This window comes from Alligator sinensis, unplaced genomic scaffold (assembly GCF_000455745.1).
Source record: "Alligator sinensis unplaced genomic scaffold, ASM45574v1 scaffold210_2, whole genome shotgun sequence".
NCBI classification, from domain to species: domain Eukaryota; kingdom Metazoa; phylum Chordata; order Crocodylia; family Alligatoridae; genus Alligator; species Alligator sinensis.
Window position 1 is genome coordinate 2,874,512 of NW_005841946.1, and position 22,671 is coordinate 2,897,182.

General features: G+C 50.5%; 2 protein-coding genes across 2 annotated transcripts in view; one reads left to right on the top strand and one right to left on the bottom strand.

The window, feature by feature from the left end:
• RAB11A (RAB11A, member RAS oncogene family) overlaps positions 1 to 6,445 on the top strand; it is a 9,965-nt gene extending 3,520 nt beyond the window's left edge. Inside the window, exons 4-6 of the mRNA XM_014518261.2 lie at positions 73 to 266; positions 1,694 to 1,774; positions 6,227 to 6,445. Of these exons, the coding sequence (XP_014373747.2) occupies positions 73 to 266; positions 1,694 to 1,774; positions 6,227 to 6,366 (415 nt within the window). The 3' untranslated portion in view covers positions 6,367 to 6,445. The remainder of the gene's footprint in view (positions 1 to 72; positions 267 to 1,693; positions 1,775 to 6,226) is intronic.
• Positions 6,446 to 9,699: 3,254 nt separating this feature from the next.
• MEGF11 (multiple EGF like domains 11) overlaps positions 9,700 to 22,671 on the bottom strand; it is a 134,243-nt gene continuing 121,271 nt past the window's right edge. Inside the window, exons 19-20 of the mRNA XM_025199609.1 lie at positions 13,346 to 13,552; positions 9,700 to 12,590 (exon numbers count right to left, since the gene is read on the bottom strand). Of these exons, the coding sequence (XP_025055394.1) occupies positions 12,430 to 12,590; positions 13,346 to 13,552 (368 nt within the window). The 3' untranslated portion in view covers positions 9,700 to 12,429. The remainder of the gene's footprint in view (positions 12,591 to 13,345; positions 13,553 to 22,671) is intronic.

Here is a 22,671-nt window from a genome sequence, read left to right on the forward strand (position 1 = left end):
CAGCAGGACATAGCGTTCTCTGCTAACTGTAGCGCCTGTTTCTGATTCACTAATGTGCTTTTCTGTCCCCAGGTACTACCGTGGGGCTGTTGGGGCTTTGTTGGTGTATGATATTGCCAAGCACCTTACGTACGAAAATGTGGAACGATGGTTGAAAGAACTGCGAGACCATGCTGACAGCAACATCGTCATTATGCTTGTGGGGAACAAGAGCGACTTGCGTCACCTGAGAGCAGTCCCAACGGATGAGGCTAGAGCTTTTGCAGGTTAGTTGATGAAAACTCCCTGTGGATTTGATGGCCTTTGTCTTTCATGTTGCCTTTCTATAAATAGAGCTTTCGGGAACGAAGCAGAGCTGCTGTTTCCCTTAAGTTCACTGAACTCCTCCCTGCCTCGGTACACAGAAGTGCTCATGTTGCTTTTAAGTTGAAAAGCCATCACGTTAACCCTGCTACCAGTCCATGGTTCAGCCAGAGAGTTTTGAGCAATCAGCATATCAGTGTGAGTCCAGATGCAGAATCTCTTGTATCCCCGAGCTCCAAAGCTCATGGAAGGTGGCGATGCCATGTAATGCTAGATCCTGGGTCCCTTGTGTAATAGCACTGCTGTTGGCCTTCCTGTGGCTTTACTGCTACAGACACAGCATTGAAGAAGGAAATAGGTGGACATGAGCTGTTTGCCTAATGATTTATTTAAAGCCACCCAGCTTATACCATAGTTTAGCTGGGGAGGCCTATTGATTAAATGAGAGCTATCCCTCAGTCGAGTATAATTTAGTTCAGATGACAAAAGAGGACTCCAGCAATTACTGTAATCGTCATAAATTAAAGTAAGCTCAGCTCCTTCCACGCTTGAATGTGGCTTTGGGTTCCTTGTATGAATAAGAATTCCTAACTTGGGCTGCCTGCGTGTGTGGCTGAATGAGAACTTGTGTCTGCACTTGGATATCGGAGAAACAGGATTTTTGAGGGCTCAGATACCTCTTCCTCTCCAACACGGGTAGAGGTATCAAACGAATGTCAGAGGGGCAGCATCGAGATCTCTCCCTTTCATTTTATGTTCATGATTGTCGAGACAGGACTGGAAGAAATGCAGCTAGTTTTAAAAAAAAAAGCTAAAGTCAGATCCTTTACCTCCCCTATCTCATTCCCTAGCAGCCTAGTGCTGAGGTGTTGCTTTGTCACCTGATGTTAGTCTGGGTACGGAGGAGGCAAGGTACTGTGTACCTGACCCTGGAACAGTTCCCTTTTCTCAGGCTGCCTGAGCCACCTTCTAGCAGTCAGTGCTGCTTCTGAGGCCTCCTAAGTCATGGTGCAGTGCTGCTGTGGGGGAGAGTTTTAGACATGGCAGGGGTGGAAGTACAGAACTGCATGAGAAAATTCAGAACACTTCTAATCTCTACTCTGTGAAAGCGTCAAAGTCTCTTTAGGGCTCTCACATGGCTTTTTAATGAAACCAGGTGCCTAAAACCTAAAGGTCTTAGCGTAAAGGTCATTGCTGGTATTGGTTAGTTTTTCCCCCGGGCAGGAGGAAGACACGGAGGGGCCTGAAGTTTTTACAACTATGTTCTATCAGTATGCACTTTTCCACATGAGCTGCAGCAGATCCACTCTTTGGCCTAAACAGACAGCAAGGTAGGGAACAAGAACACAGCTGTCGTCCTTCAACTTACATTGTCTCTCTGATCATGCAGAAAAGAATGGCTTGTCCTTTATTGAGACATCTGCTTTGGACTCAACAAATGTGGAGGCTGCTTTCCAGACCATTCTGACAGGTGAGCCCTTGAGTGCTTGGGATGGGGGGAGGGGAGACTCCATCCTGTCCGCGCCTTTGAATAACACAGCTCTTTCTACGCATGGAAATTAAGGGCTAGATACTTCAAGCTTGGGAGATTCAGATCCAGTTGGCAGTTTGGCACTCACTGACAGCACTCTCTCTCTCCCCCTTTTGTAAAAATGAGGGAAACGCATTGTTTTCCCATTTCATGTAGGATGGGGGGCGTTAATAACATGGATCTTGAAATGGTTAAGGTTCTCAGTGGTGCTGGGGGCTGGAAAATGCATCTTGGAAGGTGCCTCTCTCTGTAGCATAGGGGAGAGCCCCACAAATATCCCAGCTGGGGCCAGGGCAGGAAGCAGCATAGGTGCTTTGGTCTGGCACGTCACCCAAGCTGATTAGCCTAAGTCAATTAAGTGTACTCCTGTAGGAGTTTGCTTCCATTCTAAAAACACGCTTGTCCATATTATTCAGTCTTCTCCCCTCCTATAACACTGTTTTATGTTTAAATGTTCTCTTACCTTGAAAATTGCATTGTATGGGCCAGAGAATTGAATATGGGCAGGGTCTGTAGAAACTCACCGGGCAGGAGACCACTGTCAGCAGCTATATTAGAATGAGCGTATGGAGGAGGAGGCACCTCATGCCATCTTCCTACATTCATGGTTTATCTTGGAGATTTGCTACGAGGCAGGGCCACGACTTGCTGAAACTGGCTTTGCTTGCATTTAAATCTGTTGCATGCAAGAGGAGCAGTCCTTGGGGTAATGGGCCACCTAGGATTCAGGACAAACAGAGGGTACCTTGGGGACTTCCTTACCCATGGGTGATGCATGCCGATCTGGTCCAGCTTATTGAAGACGATAGCACTTGGGCAATCATGAACAGAATGGTTTCCCATGTACTAAAACACTTACTGTTGTAAAGGATTATTTTCTCTCGCATTGCACGAGGTTGGTTTTGAAGTACTTTATCAATGCCAACTTTCTCACCACTTGGGTTGGGTGGATTAGTTGTTAGTGTTGTAGCGATGAGACCATCCTCTATCCTGGTCTCCTTGTATTCTCTGTCTGTAGCCGTCTTCCTTCTTTTCAAATGATGACACTTTTGGAACAGAGACTACTTTTGTTCTGTTTGTACAGAGGTGTATCCTGTTGTGTGGCTGGGGTGCAGATAATGAACTGTACCCATTTTGCAGACGGGTAACCTGAGGCATGGGGACATTAACTTCCCCCATGTTCACACTGATGTTTAGTGACAGAGCTGGGACTTGACCTTAGGGGTCCTGACTCCCATTTTGTGCGCTAGCCACTATTTATGGTCCTTCCTAATAACAACAAAAAAAAAAAAGGCAGACTTATGTTCCTTATCTCCTTGCTGAGTAACTGCTTCGGCTTGGGATGTAGCGTGGGCAGTGACTGAATGGTAACAGGCAGATAGTATCAAAAAACCTGCTGGCTGGATTTCCTGTTTTCCTTATCTCCTGGGAAGGGCTGAGTCTGTGAGCAGGAAGGTGCTGGGAGAAGCACTTCCTGGCTGCCCTCTCCAGGCTCTAGCTGCTCCGAATTAGCCAGTGCGCTCTGGTATTAGCTGCTCCTGGGCCCTTTTCAGAGCTCCTTCAGTCCCCAGCTCTGCTGTTGGGCGGTGCAAGGACTCTAGCCACGCTGACCAGGCTAGCGCTGGTACTTCAAGAAAATGAATCGGGCAGTCCACCGGCTAGAACGGCACATCAGCTCTTTCTGAAGCTAGTCAGCAAATTGCCCTTAGTTCATTGCTGCACGGTGCTGTTCCCCAATGGATTTGGCTGCAGAGGAGACAGGACTTGATTCACACCAGGCTGCTCTCTTCCATCCATAGAGCTAAGCGACACTCAGACTAATATACTGCTGTTGCCATGGGGAAGCAATTTACCTCTCAGCACTGGCTGGATGAGTGGAGGCTGTTTTGTAGCAGCCTAAATGATCTCGCTACCATGCCCGGGAGAGCACTTTTTGATTCCCAAGGTGATTTTGGATTCTGATTAGGGGGAATCTGGGTCTATTGCTTGTTCCCTGACAATGGACTATGCAGCAAGCAGGAAAATCAAGCGATTGGACCACTGCCCTTCCTGACACCTGGCACGTGGCTGGGACTCGGGCTTGTCTGCGAGGTGTCACTCCCTGCGTGTCACTGTGACACGTTAGCTAAGCAGCTCTTGAGCCTGCAGGCCGTGCTCCTGTTCGGGAGCGGGCGGCTGTGTTGGAGGGAAGGCTGCTGCCTATTGGAGGGCACGTGGCTTGCTCCAGATGTGGGCTCCTGTTTCAGGGAGATAAAAACGGCAGTAAATAATGCTACGCTGGCAAGCTGCCTCCATCCATACTGCTGCCGATACGTGAAGGGCTGGGGGACATCTCGATAGCACTCCCTACAACTGTCTTGCTTTAGCCAAAAGCTACTGATGATTTTCAGAGCCACCTCAGGCAGGCAGTTCCAGCTGGTGCTGCAGCCTGATGAAAGTTCAGCCTAATGCCTGTTTTTTCAAAGGGAACCTCCAGGAACAGCTGTTTGGAGGGTGGAAATGCTTCCCCCCCGCCACCATAAGGCAAGTGAGATGAAGCCGTAGGCTAATAAGCGAGCACAAGAAGGGGCAGTTGGTCTTGGTTCGGTGATGCCAGGGTTAGCTGCATTGTGGACGGGTCAGGGGTTAGTGGCTGCTGTTGGCATTAGTCACCTGATGTGAAAGACTTGCGGTGAGCGGTGTTGTGTGCCGTGGTGTCTGAAAGTACTGCTGGCGATTAGTAATGGGACTCTGACCAGTGCTTGCCCAGCTGGAGTGGAACTGGGCCTGGCTGTAGTAGCACAGCTTGAAGTGAGTGATTCCCACCCCCTCCCCACTCCCATCCGTGGGGGCGACTGGGGAAGGACCCGTGAAATCCTGTCCTGGCTCGTCAGCACCTGCCTAGAACTTCAGCTCATCCCCAGCCTCTTCCAGGCCAGTTTCCCCAGCAGTTTTGGAGCTCAGGAAGGCCAGGTCTCCTGCTGCCATGACAGTTCATCCAAGCGTGCTGTCAGAGCTGTGGGTGGGGAACACCCTTTCCTCCACCTGCTGAGGGGCTCGTGAGCTGGGCAGGAGCTTGTACATGGGGTGCACCAGCTCCCAGGGATCCAGGGGAAGGTTCTGGCCTGTCCCCAGCTGGGGACAGTGCTCATCTACCTGGTGCAGCCTGACCATAAACTCACCTGGTCCCAGCGGCTCCTTCTGTAGCTGGGCTGGGAGCGTCGCAGCTCTGAATTCCCAGCTCGCTGCTTTTTGAACAGTTGCCTGTTGATGAGCCACAAGCCTGCCTCCCTGCATTTGCCAGGCAGGCTAGTCGGCAGTCACATGGCTGTGTGCAGCTGGCCTCTTTATCCTGCCAGAGAATAGAGTCCAACTTGTCTGTATTTGGCAACTGCATTTGGAGGGCTTGTTTTGAAACCCTTGCCTCTTCTCCCAGCCTAGCTTGTTGTGAGCTGCCATAGTTCCTTGATGCCAGCTGCCCGTTCACTGTAGAAGCAGATACAAAGCGGCATTACTGGCTTATCTGCGAGAGGTTGCTCAACTTCCCTGTGTTGAAATGATGATGTCTGTCTGCGCACTGAGCCACTTCTTGTGAAAGGTCTGAGCAGAGTTTAGTCACTAGTGTTTAGTCCTCACTTGCCTCATTCGTTTCGTCCTCATTTACTTGGGAGCCAAGGCAGAATTCAGCTCCCAGAGACCATGCTCTAGTGTGCTAGGAGTCTGACCCCAGCCCCCCTGCGTCAAGTCTTGGGGTCCCCCACCCCATTATCTGGCCTCCAAGCCCTCCTCATGTATAGATTCAAAGTCTCATCTCTGCTCTCTAAACAGTCTTCTGGAACCAACATCCCTGTATCGTGTCATGGGAATCTAGCCATGGACTTGACTTTATGTAATTTTACACAATTTAAAGAGGCTATTTGTCCCATGAGCAGAAGTACATTGGACATGGACATCAGGGTTTTGGGGGTAGAGGAGCAAATGTCCCGTAAGCCCCTTCTGATGGGTGGCAGTGCAGGTAGTCAAGAAGCTCTGTTTAGCCCCACTATTGTCTGTGAACAGCTAAAGGACATAACGGCAGGAGACCATGAAGGGCCTGTGCCAGCAAGAGATTTGGGGCTGGTTCTGGTGGATGGGTAGCCCTTTCCAAAGTAAGTAGGAACAGCAGCCATTCGGTACATTCCTAGCATCTTTGCAAAAAAGTAGACTATCTGCTCAGTTCCTGGGTAGAGAGCTGCAGTGGTTCTGAGGAGCTTGTGCAAGTGTTGTTACCGATGCCATCTTTAATTTATTACAAAAGCCACTGGCAAGCTTTGCTCGCCCTGGACGCTTACACTGAGAAGGTCAGAGGTCAGCATGCTGGTGGTGCAGTGACAGAGGTATGCACACGCTGACTTGTTCCTTCTCCTCTTCCAGAGATCTACCGCATCGTTTCTCAGAAGCAAATGTCAGACAGACGTGAAAACGACATGTCTCCAAGCAACAACGTGGTTCCCATCCATGTCCCACCGACCACTGAAAACAAACCAAAGATGCAGTGCTGTCAGAATATATAAGAATTGTTTGTTCTTTCCTAAAAGGCTGTGTATATTCCCCAGGTCCAAGATTTAAATATATTTGTAATTCTTGTGGTTACTTTTTTTTTGTTGTGTTCAGTTACTTTTTCTTTATTCCTCCTGAATTTCTCCATGTCTTAAATGTGTTGATTTCAGTGTTTAAAAAAATCATCCGTTGCTTCAAGTGGCTGCAGCATTTTTTTACAATGCCAGTATGTAAGTCTTGGCTTAAAAATTGTTTGGAATAGATCACTTTTCCAACACGACGGCCACTGGTTGGAGTTTGAGTGTGTTATTTGGTAATCGGACTCGAAAAGGGTCATTCTTGTCCTTCCTAAATAATTGTTGGCACGTTAACCAAGTGAATATCTCTGGGCAGGACAAATGGCATAATTTTCCCTGCCTCAAGCTGCCGTCTTGCGTTCAAAGAAATGCCCATTGCTCCAACCTCAGTCATCGTGCTACATGGTTTGTTTAGTCCAATGTTATGGCTAAAAAACCCTGTCCAATAGGCAGCAGGCATTTGGCTATCTGCAAAGGCACTTGAGTTGCGGTGGCTTTGTGCAAATGAGGTCGTCAGGTTGGCAAATGCTGCTGTGAGACTGAAGCAGGAGAAAGTGGTAGAAGCCTATTCACGGTGCCTCTTCGAAAATACAAGACAAAGCAACATGAGCTCAACAGTCGAAGCGCTTCACTCTAGTATTGCGGTTTGCAGCAGCTGTGTTGCTTGCCCAGGAGCTGGCCTCCACAGTGGTAACGGTATCAGAATTTGGGAATACACTTTCCTTCTGCACTAGATACAACATCCCTCAAGGTTTCTATCGTGGACCCACGGTTTGATCCCAATGTTTGCAAACACGTGGTGCAAAGGGATTGCTGAGGCTTCCCTATTAGTATCTATTCTTTGCTCTGATTGTCTAGGATAGCTTCCTCACTGGGCACATTTTTTCACTAGACCACACTTCTCTACAAATAATTTGCCTAGACTGTTCAAGAATGTGTGAATTGTGCCTTCTGCCACTATATCTTGAAAGCGCTGCATAAATTAGTGTCTCATCCCAAAATTCTCCACAAAAATATCCAGGTGGTTTGGTTATTGGCACTTAAAACTCCTGCAGTGTTTAATAAAACGCTGCGTAAAGCAATAGGGGGAAATGACTGCGTGGGGAAGGGAGTTGCTCAGATGCTGATATAACCCACTTGGAACCTCTGTAAGGGCAGGCCCACGCTGCTGCACTTCTCTAGCCAACTCTCCTGTCTTGCGGTGCTCATGATGTGTAAGGCACACGGAAGGCATTGCTGTAGTCGGTCATTTGTTTTAAATCCATTTCTCCTTCTAATCTCTGGGTTTGGGAGATGTCACTTGATCTGTTTGTAAATTACTTTGTATTTTATGCATGTACTGTAACTTGATTTCGTTATTTCTTTTTTTTTTTTTTTTAGATTGATTTAAAATATATTCACTCATTATTCTAATAAAGAATACGGGGGACTATTTGCCATGTTGTTAGGTTCTCTTCTTTGGGAACTGGCTGCTTTTTGAAGGCTTCCGGGACTGGAGTGCAGGTGTTCACCAGATGTGGAAGTATTTGTAGTACAACACACTCCTAAAGCAACCAAGGAGGGGGTCACACGGCATCTCGCTCAACACAAGTAACGATCTAAATCCGCGTATGTGGTACACGTAGTCTGGTAGCTTCAAGAGGCTCTGGAGCTCTGAAGGCTGCTCCTGTCCTCTTCCTGCAGTGCATCCTCCAGTTTGCACCCTTTCGTCTGGCAGTGGCTGTGGAGCGGGTAAGACATGCTGCCATATTATGCTGTGATAGTATCCACCCTCCTGCTATAAAATGTCCTGGTCATTATGATGTCTGGCATACGACGCTCCCCAAATAAATCGCACACCTTGTACTGAGACAGCAGAATGGAGAGAGAGAGACTTATCCAGAGTCACGGTGGGAAGCTGACTGCATGGAGCAGCTCGCTCACTCTCAGCCAGCTCACTGGATGTTTCGGACAAAAGCTAGTTTTAATCTTCTCGGCAGCTACCAAATTGGCAGTGGCTGTGAGAGGGTTAAAACAACTGCCACGATGACTGCTGGTTGGAAAGAAGTAGAGCCCTGGAAAGAAGGTAGTCATGACTGTGTCTCTGTGCTTCTATTCTGGTGCAGACATCATTGTCTTTGCTTAAGACATGCACCCCAACCTTGGATGGCTAATTTTGAGGGGGCGGAGGAGTGTAGACGATACACAAGTAACTAGTGCTTCTGAGTAAGCTTCCAAAGACTGCAGATGCCTCTCAAGTGCTCTCAGTGATTCAGTAGGGGTCTTCCTTCTCAGCCGGGCATGAGCAGTATCGTAGCAGGATGTTGCTTCAGTCTTGGATTAGTCACTTGGCCGTGCAATTCCACAGCAAGGCAACTCTTACTTTCCCTGCCAGTAGGTAACTCAAGTACCTGAATGAGCTCTGCTAGACCCTCTTCACTGTGCACTGAATCACAAAATTGGCTGCACCTGCCCAAATCCTTCCCTCTCACTTGCCTACTATTTTGAAAGCCCAAACCTTACCAATACAAAAACCGTTTAGCAAGCATCATTAGTTTCTGCCTTCACTTGTGGTAAAGCTCTTGATTCTCATGCTGGACGGGCACAACATTTGTTCTTTTTTTAAAAAATGTTTTATTGAGCTAGAAGGACTTATTTCAAGTCCATCTCTCTCAAAACCTGATGTACTTCCAGAGTTAAATGGCTTACTGAGTGTGATGCCTCAAATAAGAGGATTACATGCCAGGCTTTGGTTAACAAGCTTTCCAGACAGAAGTACAAATATTGAAAAAGCATCAAAACAGAGCAGTTCATTGCATGGAGATATTAATTCTGTCACTGCTGGTGCTGTAAAACTGTGCTTATAATTTATAATTTATTGATTAGGTTTCCCAGGAGTGTATCTAAAAACTGCCAGCTAGCTAGCTGCACCAGCAATGTTCTTGCTGTTGCTGACTATAATAGGATGATCACTGAGGCCCTGATTCTGCAGGGTGGACTTGCCAAAATCAGTGGTGCTCTGCTTGGGTACAGCTGTTTGCCTTCACAATGTGTGCGGGGTTGCAGTGCTCTCGACACGGAAACCTAAGGGGGCCGGTGTTTGTATGGCCACTTCTTTACAAAATGCCCCTTGTTCTCATGTTCTTACAGGTGAATGTGAGCTTGCGGAGGGGAGGGGGGGTGTTGTTCTAGTATAATGCTTCAGGGTTTTTGTACATGTTTAATGATCATAGGTGAGTAAGAATTGCCTGGAAAAATGAGGAGGAGGTACTTACCCTGTCACTTACCGTCGGCTCCGGGATTGCTCTCTGAATGATTTCATCTGTTTCTCACTCGCTCCTTCTCAGAAATGTCGGAGTCCACTTTTGCTTTTCAGATGCTGGCAGCGTGTGTCCGGGGGCAGCTGGGCATGCACAAACGCTTTGCTAACCCGTCCTGTGGCACGGTGCTGTTTGTCTGTGAGGTTTTAGGCTGCGAATGAGCACGTTTGAGAAATGCACGTTGAGAGAAATTCAGTTTATTTTGTACAAGGTGGTTCCTTAGCACAGTGAACAAATATATTACAAATCTGTCTTGCTTTAAAAAAGTATTGCCATTTTGGTGTCTAAACTAATGCTAATATACAAGAATGGATTTGCTTTATTTTCTCCTGGTTAAGCTCTATGCACATCACTTCATTTGGTTTGGAAATCCAGCTTTTGAAAGTCGAGCATCTTTCTGCTCTCCAGAGTCTCGTCTCAAACTGAACAGAAATGCAAACACATACGTTGCTTAGGCTTGCAATGGAGACTGCTTGTGCTAGTGCTAGATCGATGATAGGTCTCTAGCAAGCCTGCCTTTAATTGAACTGCCTTTCATTGTTATTTCTGAGGTAAGTCTTTCTCTATGTGTAAGTAAAATATATCCCTACCTGGTCCTACAAAATAATTGTTGCATCTCGAATAAGGCTTCTCTGGAAAGTAAAATTAACTATTGCTGATCAATCATTTGCCCCCATGCATGCATGCAGCATTCATGTAAATAGTGATGCATTGTCCTGCAACATGAAAACCTGCTTCTCTCTCACTTCATGGGGGAAGATCTCTGGAGTTCATTGCCTGAACTGCAGAAGTTGTCGAATTGCACAAAGGGGTCTGGAACTTGTACCTGCCTCCACCCAGGAAAGCTTTCAATCTTTCATGCAGTCTCACCAGTGCTTCTCCCCGCCCTGTCGCAAGTAAATTCGATGCGTGGTGTTTGACTGAACCAACTCGCAGTCACAGAAACATAGCGTAGGCTGTGTCAGTGCAGAGTTGCTCACCCTGCCCATATGCCTCAACCCCAGCGATGAAGGGGGAGTCTCCACAGTGCATCCAGTTGCTGGCCTGCTGGCAAGCGCGTCCCAGGGTACCAGCTGATGGGACGATAAACCCCTGTTAGCAGGAACGAGACAGTGGCCACCACTGCTTTATTTCACATAAGCTGGTCATCAAATGGCAATGACTCCTTGCCAGAGCCAGATTCAAACCCCGGCTCTGGACCTTCCTCCTAGTCTTGTAGGCCATTGTTTCCTGCCTTGACAAACCAGTCCCAGCGCATTTTATTTCTCTTGCGTTTCCATCAGACTAGTGAATGCACAACAGACTTTTTTATATTTAAGAAGCAATCAACTTGCTACTCCTGCATTTGCCTAATAAAGTTACATATTTAGAATCAATACTACTTCATGCTCAAGATCTACAAGGAACTGCTTAACAGCAAGTATTCTAATCTCTATGTCGATTAAGGGTTACAAAAGATGGTCAGGGAGGCTTCTTCCAAAGCCATACCACAGGCTAACCACATGTTAATTATTCCACAAACAGCTGTTTAAGAAGGAAATCTAGTTACAGCTCAGTGTAATGATGTTTCAGATAGAATCACTGGAAGTTGCCCTACATGTTGATGCAGATTAAAAAGTTTACGGTTCTGTAGTCTAAATGGCATGCAATTAATTTAGCCCTGATGGAATGGTTTTGTAAAGGTGATTTAGCAAACCCCTTGTAGCTTTATACTGTCATGGGCGTGGACAAAAAAAAAAATATCTCAGATTTTTTTGAAATGTGGACAATATCTTAGATCCTCAGCTGCTGAGAACCTGCGTAGCTCCAGTGAAATCAATGGAAAGAGATGCCGTTTTGCACCTGTTTTATAATCTGGTCCAACATATCTAATAAAACAGTGGCCGTATAGGGGAAACTAAGACCTATCAAAGGATTGTACGGTGCCAGAATGCATACGTTGGACGTGAGACTCGCTGTAAATGGACTCCATCGTTACAGACCACTGGATATCTGTGAAGATGTCGCATCCTTAAAAGAAAAAAATGTGCATGAGGCACTGAGAGTAACCACAGGCTGTCTATACATAATAGTTCTCTACTAAGCTATCTTCGCAGCCAGTACAAACAGGACTATATTACAGAAGTAATTCCCCAGAATAAAAACATCTCGTATATGGAATGACTATGGTGATGGCATTAACCAAGGTTCAAAAACTATTCCAGCTGATTTAATCCACATTCTTTCCTAGCATCTTTGAGAGTGTGTCCTTTTCCAGGGCGAACATGTAAAATATATATTCCAGCATCTTTCTAGACATCTTGCTTCTAACAGTAAAGGTCTCTATGGAGGTGGCCAAAATGTACAGCTGAAGGTTTAAGTACTTTACAGCTCATGATTTTGTTTTATCTTACAGCAAAATCAAGTTAAAAATGCAGCGAATGTAGAGTTTTTGACTGGGCTATGTAAACAGCTTCCTTGGTTGATGATTCCAGTCATAGGTGGAGGGAGGCTCTTCAGTTGTCTGTGATCCATAGAAAAATGTCTGTTTAAATAATATCATGCAGCAGTAGTTGGCCCAAACGGATGTTCTGCTCAGGTTAGGTTCCTTGTGAAATGCTAGTTCAAGTCCCGTCAGCAACCGTGGAACAAAAAAGGATTGTCGTCTCGTCTGTCTCGGCGCCAACGTTTGCAGCACGTTGCGACAGCGACGCTTATCTCTTTAGGACTGCTTGTCCCAAGATGTCCCGTGTGTAGGGCTGTGTCTTACGGGAAGGAGGTCGTAGTGACTAGGAATGTGGCTGTTACGTGGCAGGTCGTACGGGTTCTGGATGTAACTAGCAGTACGGCCACGTGCGTCTTGAACCACGCTGACTGTGGGCTCTGAGGACACAATGAGAACCGGGTTACAGGAGCGACCAGGCTGCTGGTTCTGAGCAGTTATGTGCACAGGTGAGGTCAAAAACTTACAGATTTATCAGCTAGAGTTTTATAGTAAATACATGAGATTGCACTGGCCATCGGCCGGTCCCAGGAAAGGTACAAAAGGACACGGCAGCGTGTTGTATAAAGCCAGTTACCGGGAGACTAGGACTGTGCGAGATAATGGGAGGAAGGCTGGTTCCCAGAGCCTGGGATTTGAAACTCAAAAGCTGCAAACAGGAGTGTGGGAACCCGTGGGCTGAGATGAAATCTCTCTGCCCTGGGACAGTCCAGCTAGTCATGTCTTCTGCCCACGTCTAGCACAGGAGGCCCTCAGTACCTTGTTTCTGTTAATGCCTGGCCTGAGCTCCACAAGGGATGGGAAGCAGCAAGGTGAATTAGCCTGCATGGCTCCGGGCTGCTGGTAACGGGCTCATTTGGGTACTCAACCCACCTATGCTAAAACTAGCTCGTGGACTGCTGCTCTGGGACTGCTGTGTAGACGTCCCCTAAGCCCCAAGACAGCAAACCACCAGGCTCGCCGGGCCAGTCCCTAGCCCACGTGGTATGAGGTCTGCTACGTCCGAATTGCTTTTGCCAGTCGTGGCCACCTGACAGCATAAACCGCAGGACAGCCGCCAACCAGAGCAGCTGATCCTTGCAAAGCTAGTTCTGGCTTCTCTTCAAGTGCTGCCTCCCCTGGCTGAGACACTTACCAACTTCATATATATTTTTATTAGCCGTTGATGAGGTTGGCATGTCTGAATATGGAGACTCCCGGTGGACGGGTGATTTCATTTCGACATAACTACTCTCGGAGTGTTTGCATGTTAAGATGGGTGGATCCTTAATGGTGGCATAGGGGTTTTCGCTGCTGTTCAGGGAACACGTGCTAGAACTACACACGGATTCCTTCATATAGTCTGTAAGACAAGAACACAGGTGGTTGCTTACAAGGGTCACGCGCAGCGGCGGCGGTGCAGACAAGGGACAGAGGAACTTTAATCCTGTTAGCATCCAGCATAGAAACCTATTTGCAAACAATCCGCAATTCGGCACCCAGCATTTACCAGAAAAAGCCTGCTCGGGACTAAGGCTTTATCTGTGAAAGGGACTAAGTCATTGGTTACAGTATTTAATTTTGGGTGGCAACCTTCCTCAGGTAGGATTAATGCCAGCCTTTCCTTACAAGTCCCCGGGTTTGCTCTGAGCTTGCACTTGTTCTGCTAGACAAGCCCCTTGGCTTAGTTTTCTAGGTGCTTCAGCTGCCATCAAACGTGGTGTATTTTAGGGGGGGCGAGCAGGAGGGCTGCAGCAGGCCTAACACCACATCGAGGTGGCTAGCGGGTTCCCTGACAGATCTATTTTCAGGGGCTCTCCAGCACGGGCAGGCCTGGTTTCATCCTCAAATTCCTGTCTGATGTTAACCTCTGCGGAGCGATTCTTCAGCCTTTGCAGCAGGGGAAGCTCATCTTCTATGTCTTTCATCTGATGCCATAGAAACACCTACAGCTCATTGTGCATCATAGGAAAGGAATATGTTACATCATCATGCGGGCAAAAGGTGAAGAGGGGGAAAGGGGTGGCATGAGCTACGTGCACAAACTGGATCTGCCCCCTTGGGCACCTGGGGTGAAGATTTCGGCCCTTTCCAAATTACAGCCCCAGCCTCGCCTGCTGCAACATGGGAGAATGAGTGTGACCGTTGCCTGTCAGTAATGCTGGTGCGCAATGCCCCTGTTCAACACGGAGCCTGGAGACCGATGAAGCGTGCCTGGAGCAGCGGTGCCCTCGCAAGCTGCTTGAATTCCCCCCGGCCCCCGGCCTCTGCTACGAAAGGCAGAGAGCGAGCAAGGAGAAGAACCCACCAACAAAACTCTTCTTTCCTCTGAGCGATATTTCGTTGCTGCTGTTTCCCCCATCGCCACTGGGTGATTTGCAATGTTTCCACCAGTCTGTGGTTTAACGACCGCCACGTCGACTTTGGGAGGTGGTGCCAGGAGTTGCCATGTATGAGCAGTGCCAGCGCGGACTGCTAGGCTAATGCTGGCAGTGACTGGGCCGAGGGACAAAGGGCTGAGAGCTCCTGCCTCCTCCTCGAAGGCGGGGAGGACAGCCAGCACGTGCAGGATCAGTGCCTCGGTGAGGGGAGAAAGGGGTAAACCCTCTCCCCTCCCTCTTTCCTCCCAGAGCAGTCGCTTGGGGAAAGCCAAAGGCAGGGCCCCATCTCCCCTTCCTACAGGAAGCCCCCAGGAGGAAGTCTTCCCTTTGCCCAGACAGATGTGTGTGAGACGGATCGAGTGGTCCAGCCTGATGTGTGCCCTGCCCTGGGGTCCGTGGGCAACTGTGGGGTGATTCCCATTATGGAAGAGGTCTCCTGAGCTCTGCCGCTGGCTCAAGTGGCTCGGCTGACCTCAGCTGGCCCCTGCATGGGGGAGAAGAAGCTCTTGGTGCGATAGCCCTGGGCACGCAAGTCACGGGAGGCCTCTCCAGCTCTTGGGCCCGTGTTGTCGTGGGGCTAATGCTCAGCTCAGGCTCTGGAGAAGCTCAGGTGCATTCAGGGCATGTTGCCCAGCAGCATCTGCCTTCTTCTGCACTCTGGAGGGCTGGGGTGGAGCAAAGGCCACCTGCAAGAAATGAACTGCGGCCCTACCCCAAGGGACTGGCAGCCCATGCCAGGAGGCGCCTGGTAACTCCTCCTGCGTGCATGGCCAGGGCCTGTTGCATGGCGCCTGCCACAGCTCTCAGCCTGGCTGGTTGCTCCTTGCATGAGTACAACTCGTTACCGAGGACTAAGGAATGGTACGTAGCGACAGGAGCACAGTTAACTTGCAAAGCAGCTTGCGGCGGGGCTGAAGAGGGTCCGCTCCTGCCCAGTTTATGCACATAACCAACACGGAGAAAAAGCAGCGACTGTCACGCTGAAGCAGGGGGCAGGCTGGTGTCCTGGCAGGCAGCTAAGGACATCAGGCCCTCATCTGATACCTGCCAGAGCTGTGCCTGCGACAGGGCCCTGGGACATCAGTGCCACATTTACAATGGTAGGATTAGGACTCTGCTGTGGCTACAGCATGGCAGGGTGGGGCGGCTCGAGCCTGCCCTTGCTTGCACACCAGGTGATTAGGCTGTTACTGCTGTGGGAGCTGCGAATTACTGACCACGAGAAACACGACGCCCGCGTGACCCGCACTGAAACAGAAAGTGCCCCTCTGTCCTGAAGGACCTAACCCAAGAGCCCGTGGGACTCTTTCCACCTGCTTTGCTGGGTGATGACCGAGGGCCCCCAGAGCCAGCAACTTCAGGGGTTATCACTTGATCACCAGGGGGAAGAGCTAGACCAGGACTTCTCCAGTCAGCTTATGGAGGTGGTTAGGTCATGGGATGCTATTGCCATGGGTGACCTAAACTACCCAGACATTTGCTGGGAGGAGCAGACAGCCAGGTCTGACCACTCGCGTAGGTTCCTGGCTGTATTACAGGACCTTCACCTTATCCAGGAAGTGCACAGCCCCGCTAGGGGTAACGCCTTGCTGGACCTTGTCCTGGCCACGGGGGATGACCTGGTGAGGGGACTACAGGTCCTTGACCACCTAGTCAATAGCCATCATCACCTGTTGGATTTCATTACCCAACGCATGACGAACAGATCCAAGGAGGTGATACTTCCCCTCTATCAGGTGCTGGTCAGGCCGCAGTTGGAGTACTGCGTCCAATTTTGGGCGCCACACTTCAAGAGGGATGTGAATGGCCTGGAGAGGGTCCAGAGAAGGGCCACTCGTATGGTTGAGGGCTTGCAGGCCGAGCCCTATGGGGAGAGACTGGGGCACCTGGACCTCTTCAGCCTCCGCGGGGGAGGGTTGAGAGGCGACCTTGTGGCTGCCTGTGGGTTCATCGCGGGGGCACAGAAGGGAGTTGGTGAGGTTTTGTTCACCAAGGTGTCCCTGTGGGTTACAAGAGATAATGGCCACAAGCTGGCAGAGAGCAGATTTAGACTGGACATTAGGAAGAACTTCTTCACAGTTAGAGTGGCCGAAGTCTGAAATGGGCTCCCAGGGGAGGTGGTGCTCTCCCCTGCCCTGGGGGTCTTCAAGAGGAGGTTGGATATGCATCTAGCTGGGGTCATCTAGACCCAGCACTCTTTTCTGCCTATGCAGGTGGTCGGACTCGATGATCTATTGTGGTCCCTTCCGACCCTAGCATCTATGAATCATCTATGAATCACTGTATTTACAGAGTTAAAATAAAGGCCTGCCAGGCAGCACTGTGTCCGTGAGCCTCCCAGCAAGCTGCAGGACAATACGCATGGCTTCCTGCAAAGAAAAGGGATGGTATGAAATGGAAAACCCTTTGCTATATGTACAAAGCCTCATGCCACAGTCTCTTCCAAGGGCAAACCTCCCATTGACTCCACGGGCATTTTGTCCGATGGAGGGTTGGGAGGCCGACTCTGCGAGGGGCTGAGTGCTTTCTGTGTTCGTATTGGTGAGGAAATCGGTGCTCAGCACTTTAAGGCCTGCACTGAACGTCACGAAGCTCTCGTGCCGTGCTAGCAAACGCGGTCCCAGCTCACAGGCAGTGCGGGACGGCCTCCGGTGGCTAGTAAATATTCACCGCAAAGACTGTTCACTCAGCAAATAGCCCTCTGGGAGGAATTCCTGGATAGCGGGTAATAAAACGGCTATAAATTCTGTGGAAATAGAAACTCTAACCAGATAAAGGGGCCGGCTGGCCTAGCCCCATCCGTGTGCTGAAACACCAGATGCTGGAGAGGAAGGAGCAGGGTTAGTGGAGAGGCAGTTGTGGATAGGGCCCTGCAGCTTTGAGCAAGAAATGGAAAAACCATCTGCCTCAAAGCAAGCTGGACAGGTAACCGGGAGCTGTGAGCTCCCCGAGAGTCCCCCAGGCAGAGCTCCTCGCAGGCGGGCCCGAAGCTGAACAAGTCTGGCTCTTCAGGGCTGGGAGTGGGGAGACAGGAGCTAGAAGCCGGCTAGTTGTCTGCACCGGAGCACTGAACAGCCCTATTGCTTGAATGCAGGCACATCGGTTGTGCCCCCCGCTAAGTTCCCACCTCACAGTATACATGATTTAACCCAGCTCAGAGCTGCCCCCCAACCAAAACAGAGCTGCTGCAGGAGCCGCAGCCAAGGGGACAAGCAGGGCTTCCGCCAAGCTCTGTAAGCCACGACGACCGCCCAGGAGACCAGCAGAGCCATGCATGGCCATGCTGGGGAAGTGTCACTCAGGCCATCGGCATTCACTCTGAGCCTTCTGGGTGTTTGCCATTTGCAGGGGGAGGAGGGCCTGGAGAACCAGTACCCCAAAGGGCTGAGTCCTGCTGACGCTAATGGGAGGTGTGTGCCTGGGTAGCGGCTAAGACCCTGCGCCCTGAGCAGTATATCACTTACAGATCCAGCACACACTTGGTAAAAGGGATATATATGCCCGTGGCAGCCCGTCGCCAATGCACGAGCTCGCGGTCACGGTCGCTGCTAGGGGGAAGGGGACGGGTCCATGCTGCTTTGTTACTGAGCTCGCTTGGGGGCGAAAGGCTGACCCAAAGTGCTAAGTCCCTTACTGTTACACATTGCTTTGACCTTGTAATTCATTAACCACGTTACTTCGAAATTCTCAAAGAAACCCCCACACCTGTTCTGTGCACCAAGGGTAGGGGCTGTAATTTTCGGGACTCTAGACTATTTTTTCTTTGTATGGAGGAAGCTGGTAAGTGCACAGCTGACCTGCAGCTAGGGCCTTGAAAGCACAAGGTCTGTAGTTTATAGCCAAGTATAGTCAAATGATTTATTTGAAAGAAGGAGGAGGCTAGCACTTGGGAGATGATGACCCTCAGCATTTGAATGCCCTGCTCCCCAAGGGCCCTGCATGCTGCCTGGCCACAGCTGAGACTGAGTGATTTTGCTGCCAGAGCCTCCCTGGCGTGTCCGCCCTGCCCTTGTGTCACGCATCTGCTGAGCACACTCCGGCACCGCCATGACAAGCTGCTGCACACCTGCCTCCCGAGGGGTCGGGCACTCTTGCAGAGGCCAAACAGAGACAGGACTCGGCGAGCAGCAAGAAGCCAGCAAGGGAGAAGTGAGTCTAGCTCCCGCTGGACCAGAGAGAGCAGAAAGGCGCGCTGCAGGTGCAGGAAGGCTGCGGATGCTGAGGGACGGGCAGTGCTCCACTGGCCCAGTGACAAATAGGAAACTCCCAGGTGGTGGCAATGCAAACTGTGGCCATGCTCCTGCCCAGCCCACAAGGATGAGCAAATCCCAGTGGGAGCTGGCCCCAGACCCTGCTACCTGCCCTGAGCGCCGTCCAAGTAGGACCGGCTTTAGCAAGGGCTCAGAGCGAGGCCAGGAGAGCAGGAAGCGGCTGGGAGGATGGGAAAGGGCCCAACTAAACCCCTAACTGCGCCATTCTCACTCCCCCCAACCCCATCTGCAGCTTGGAGCTCGTCTGTTGACGAGCAGTAATTGGAAAACAGCAAAGCAGGGTGGTCTCCCCCCCAGTCAGAGCTCAGCGATACTGGCCCCAGGACAGAGCACCTGGCTCAGTTTCTGTTTGAAACCATTGCATAAAAGGATGCGGAAATATCCTTGGCAGCGGAGACTAGCCCTCAAGGCACCCATCTTCCCGGCTAGAGCCAGGAGTGTTTGCCTTCCTCCTGGTCCCATGTGTCTTGCACTCTCAGCTGGGGGGAAGGATGCACTCACCCCGACTAGCCTCTCCAAGCAGGTAGGTGTGGGTTGGCATCCCTCTTCCCAGGGCCCCATGCTGCAGGCAGGCCCACCACCAGCAGGCTCACTGAGCTGCACCGTGCTCTGAGCTCAGCAAGTGCTAGGCCGGCTCTGTGGGGTGCAGGAGAGTTCATGCAGGTGTTGTCTCCTTGCTGCTCAATCTGGAGCCCTTCAGGATGTGTTGGAGAGTGTCTAGGGCCAAAATGGAGGTGCCCCGTGCATGAAGGCACCTCAGGGGGGTCATGGTTGCTGCAGCTGTGCTAATCTGCATCGCTGTTGGTGATACAGGCTGCCTAGTTCCCCCCACACCTCTTCAGGCACCTACAGCTCTGATGGGGGTCTGCGCATCTGTGCCGCAAGTGCTGCCAGGCCGCCTCTAACGGTGAGGCTGGCACTGACAGGCTCTGAGCAGGACTGGTGTTGCTATGGGCTCAGGGAGCATAGAAAAGGACAGCCCACTTCTTATTTAGCAAACCCCCCCGTTCCCAGATCTCCGGCGGCCCGATCCCCACGGGGGTTCACTGCAGGACGCAGCCGGAGGAGAGGGACCAGAAGACGGCTCATTCTGCTTGAGTACTCACCCGCTTCGTGTCTACTCTGTACCATGGGGAGAGACCAGACACTGGGCTGGAGGGATCTGCAGTCTGACCCACCTTATGTTCATTAACTGGGCCTCAAAGACCTAATCAGGCAACCCCTGCACCTGGAGTCAGCCCACGGCAGGCAATGGGGCAGTTTGAAGACCTGAAGCCCTACAGAGGCCAGGGGCCTCCACTGAGATCCTCTGTTTCCCTCCTGACCTCTGTGTGCCCATGCAGCCGGCATGGACCGTAGGCTGCAGCTTGTTCCCACTGAGCACCCTGCATTTCTACTGTGACCTGAGGCTGGAGTGCAAGTCAAACTGTCCTGGGATCAACCTTGGCGTACGCACGTGACAACGTGGATACAGGCCAAGGCTTCCTGCTGCGGGACCCAGATGGCCGGGAGCGGGGAGCGTCTGTGATCTGAGTGACTCAGCTCTGAGGATCTGTTCTGTTTCTTGGGGGCAGGAGTTCAGTGGGGACTGCGAGGAGACCTTGCTGCAGAACCGAACACGACGGGCCTCTTGCACATGCTTTCTGCTAAAGTGCTTCCCTGGCTCACAAGCGGTATCAGTGACCTATAGTACTGGACACTCGCGCACTCTCTCTCTCACACACGCACACACAGCAGGTAAGCAGAGAGGATTCTAGATAGGACGCATATATTTAACAGGATGCATGTCATTTAAACTGCTGGTCCCTGCAGGAAGCTTCTTGGCCTGAATAGCTGATTTATGAATTGAATTACTGACAGCGTTTTAGGGGAAAAGGCACCACGAGGTCTGTGCCGGGATACAAAGCTTCACGTGCGGTAAATGGCGAAGGCTACCCTAGCAGGAGTGACTGCATGCCCCAAATGCAACCACAGATGCAATATTATACCCTGCATACATTGCTGTTGCAAGGGGGGAGAACTGTGAAGCTCACTGGGCTCTCGCTAGTCAAACCGACCAGTTCCATCTGTCCTCTGGAAAAAAAAGTTCTCCTGCAAAATCCCATCACATCCTCTCCCTGCATCTGTTCTGGATTTCCACTACCACTAGCTCCCGTGGCCAGCAAAGCAGCAGTGGAGGCTACAGCCACAGAAAGGGCCTGTACAAGAGAAGGGAAAGGCTCTGCAGCGGTCTGCAAACCACTGCAGCTGTTCCCAGAGACAATGCTCGGTACCACGGTGCTGTGCTTAGTGGAATCCACCTGGAAAACTTGCACAAAGCTGTTTTTAGAGCAGCCGTGAATGGGGCAGCTGCAGTGGCATCCTCATGGAGTTGGGACGACTGGTTTAAACAAGGGAAAAATAAAACTAAACCCCGCGTGTGTATTAAAGACAGAGAAGCGAGCGGTAGTTGGAGAAACAAACCCTGGGAGACTTGGGGGGAGATCAAATGCTGAACCCAGGGGCACGGCTGAACCCTGGAGAAGCCTGGACCAGGATGCGACCTGTGGGCCACACTGCCAAAGACTTCCTGTGCCTACAGATTTAGCAAGGCCCCTAATGGGACACTTTGCTTTGCCCAGCCATCCCACAAGCACCTGCAGGAGCCTAAATCATCTAGCACCTCAGGGCCTTAAATACCTTGGGTTTGTCCCCCCAGCCCATCTCTACTTAGGACTGAACTCCTTGACTGTGATCAAACCCCTTGGAAAATCCAGAGGCTCAGCTCTGAAGTCAGTAATGGATTATGTTATAACAGGGAATTGTTTTTCGGTGCCCACCTTGTCCGTGTGTCTTTCCCTTTTTTCTACATCTATATATGAGTCAGGCCTATGTGGCTGTACCTCCGGAGAGGCATGCTGTGGGTGCTTTAGCCTTATTTTCACTTTCTGGAGAATGAGGGTCTATTTTAATCCTCTTTTGTGTTGAATGTTTCTATGGTGGAAACCTCAAGTGATGAATGGAAAACAGTTGGCTTAATGCAAAGAGAAGACAAAAGGCTTTTGCTGACATGGGAGGTCAGTGGCTGGAAAACCCCTCCCGCCAAGAAGCAAAGAAAAGCATGAAACAGCCCAAATGTTCCTCTCCGTGTTTTTGTCATCTACGCATCATGGGTCATGGGGGCGCAATATTAGCCTTACTGAGGCAGGGCTGAGAGCGGGTAGAGGCTCTGTCACCACCGTGAACTAACCACGCTCAGACCCCCCCATGCTGCTCTGCGCAGGCTGATTGTAGGCAGGAGGCAGTGAGGCCGTGCTCAAATGATGCTCCAGGGGCACAGAGGCAGATGCACTGGCCCCATCACTCAGTGGGGCTAATTATTCTGCCTGAAGCCCCACCTGGATGCAGCTGCTCTGCTTCTGGTGTAGGAGGCAGCCTGTGTGGAAGAGCTCAGCCTGCCTGAGGACCCAGCTCCTGGGCATGGTAAGTGCCCAGTGCGGACAGGGTCTACTCCACTTCCCTGACCCCATCATTGCTATGGACATGGAGCGCCTTCATGCTGGTTGGCCATCTTTCATCAGATGAGTTAGACGGTGGGGTCCTGGGACCTCACTCCCCTGAACTAGTGGGTTTGTGGCACTAATTACCTAAGTAAGGACAAGCGGCCCAGCTTTGGATGGCAGAACAAAGGCGAATCAAATCTGCTCTCTAAGGAAGCCTTTCCCCAGTCAACATCTAGGGCCAAATTCTGGTGCAAATGCAACATCAGTTGAGGACCTGACCACAGAAACGTGCATCTTCTACATGGAAATGGGCTCCCTGTTCTGTTCAGAGTTGCCTCAACCCTGCTG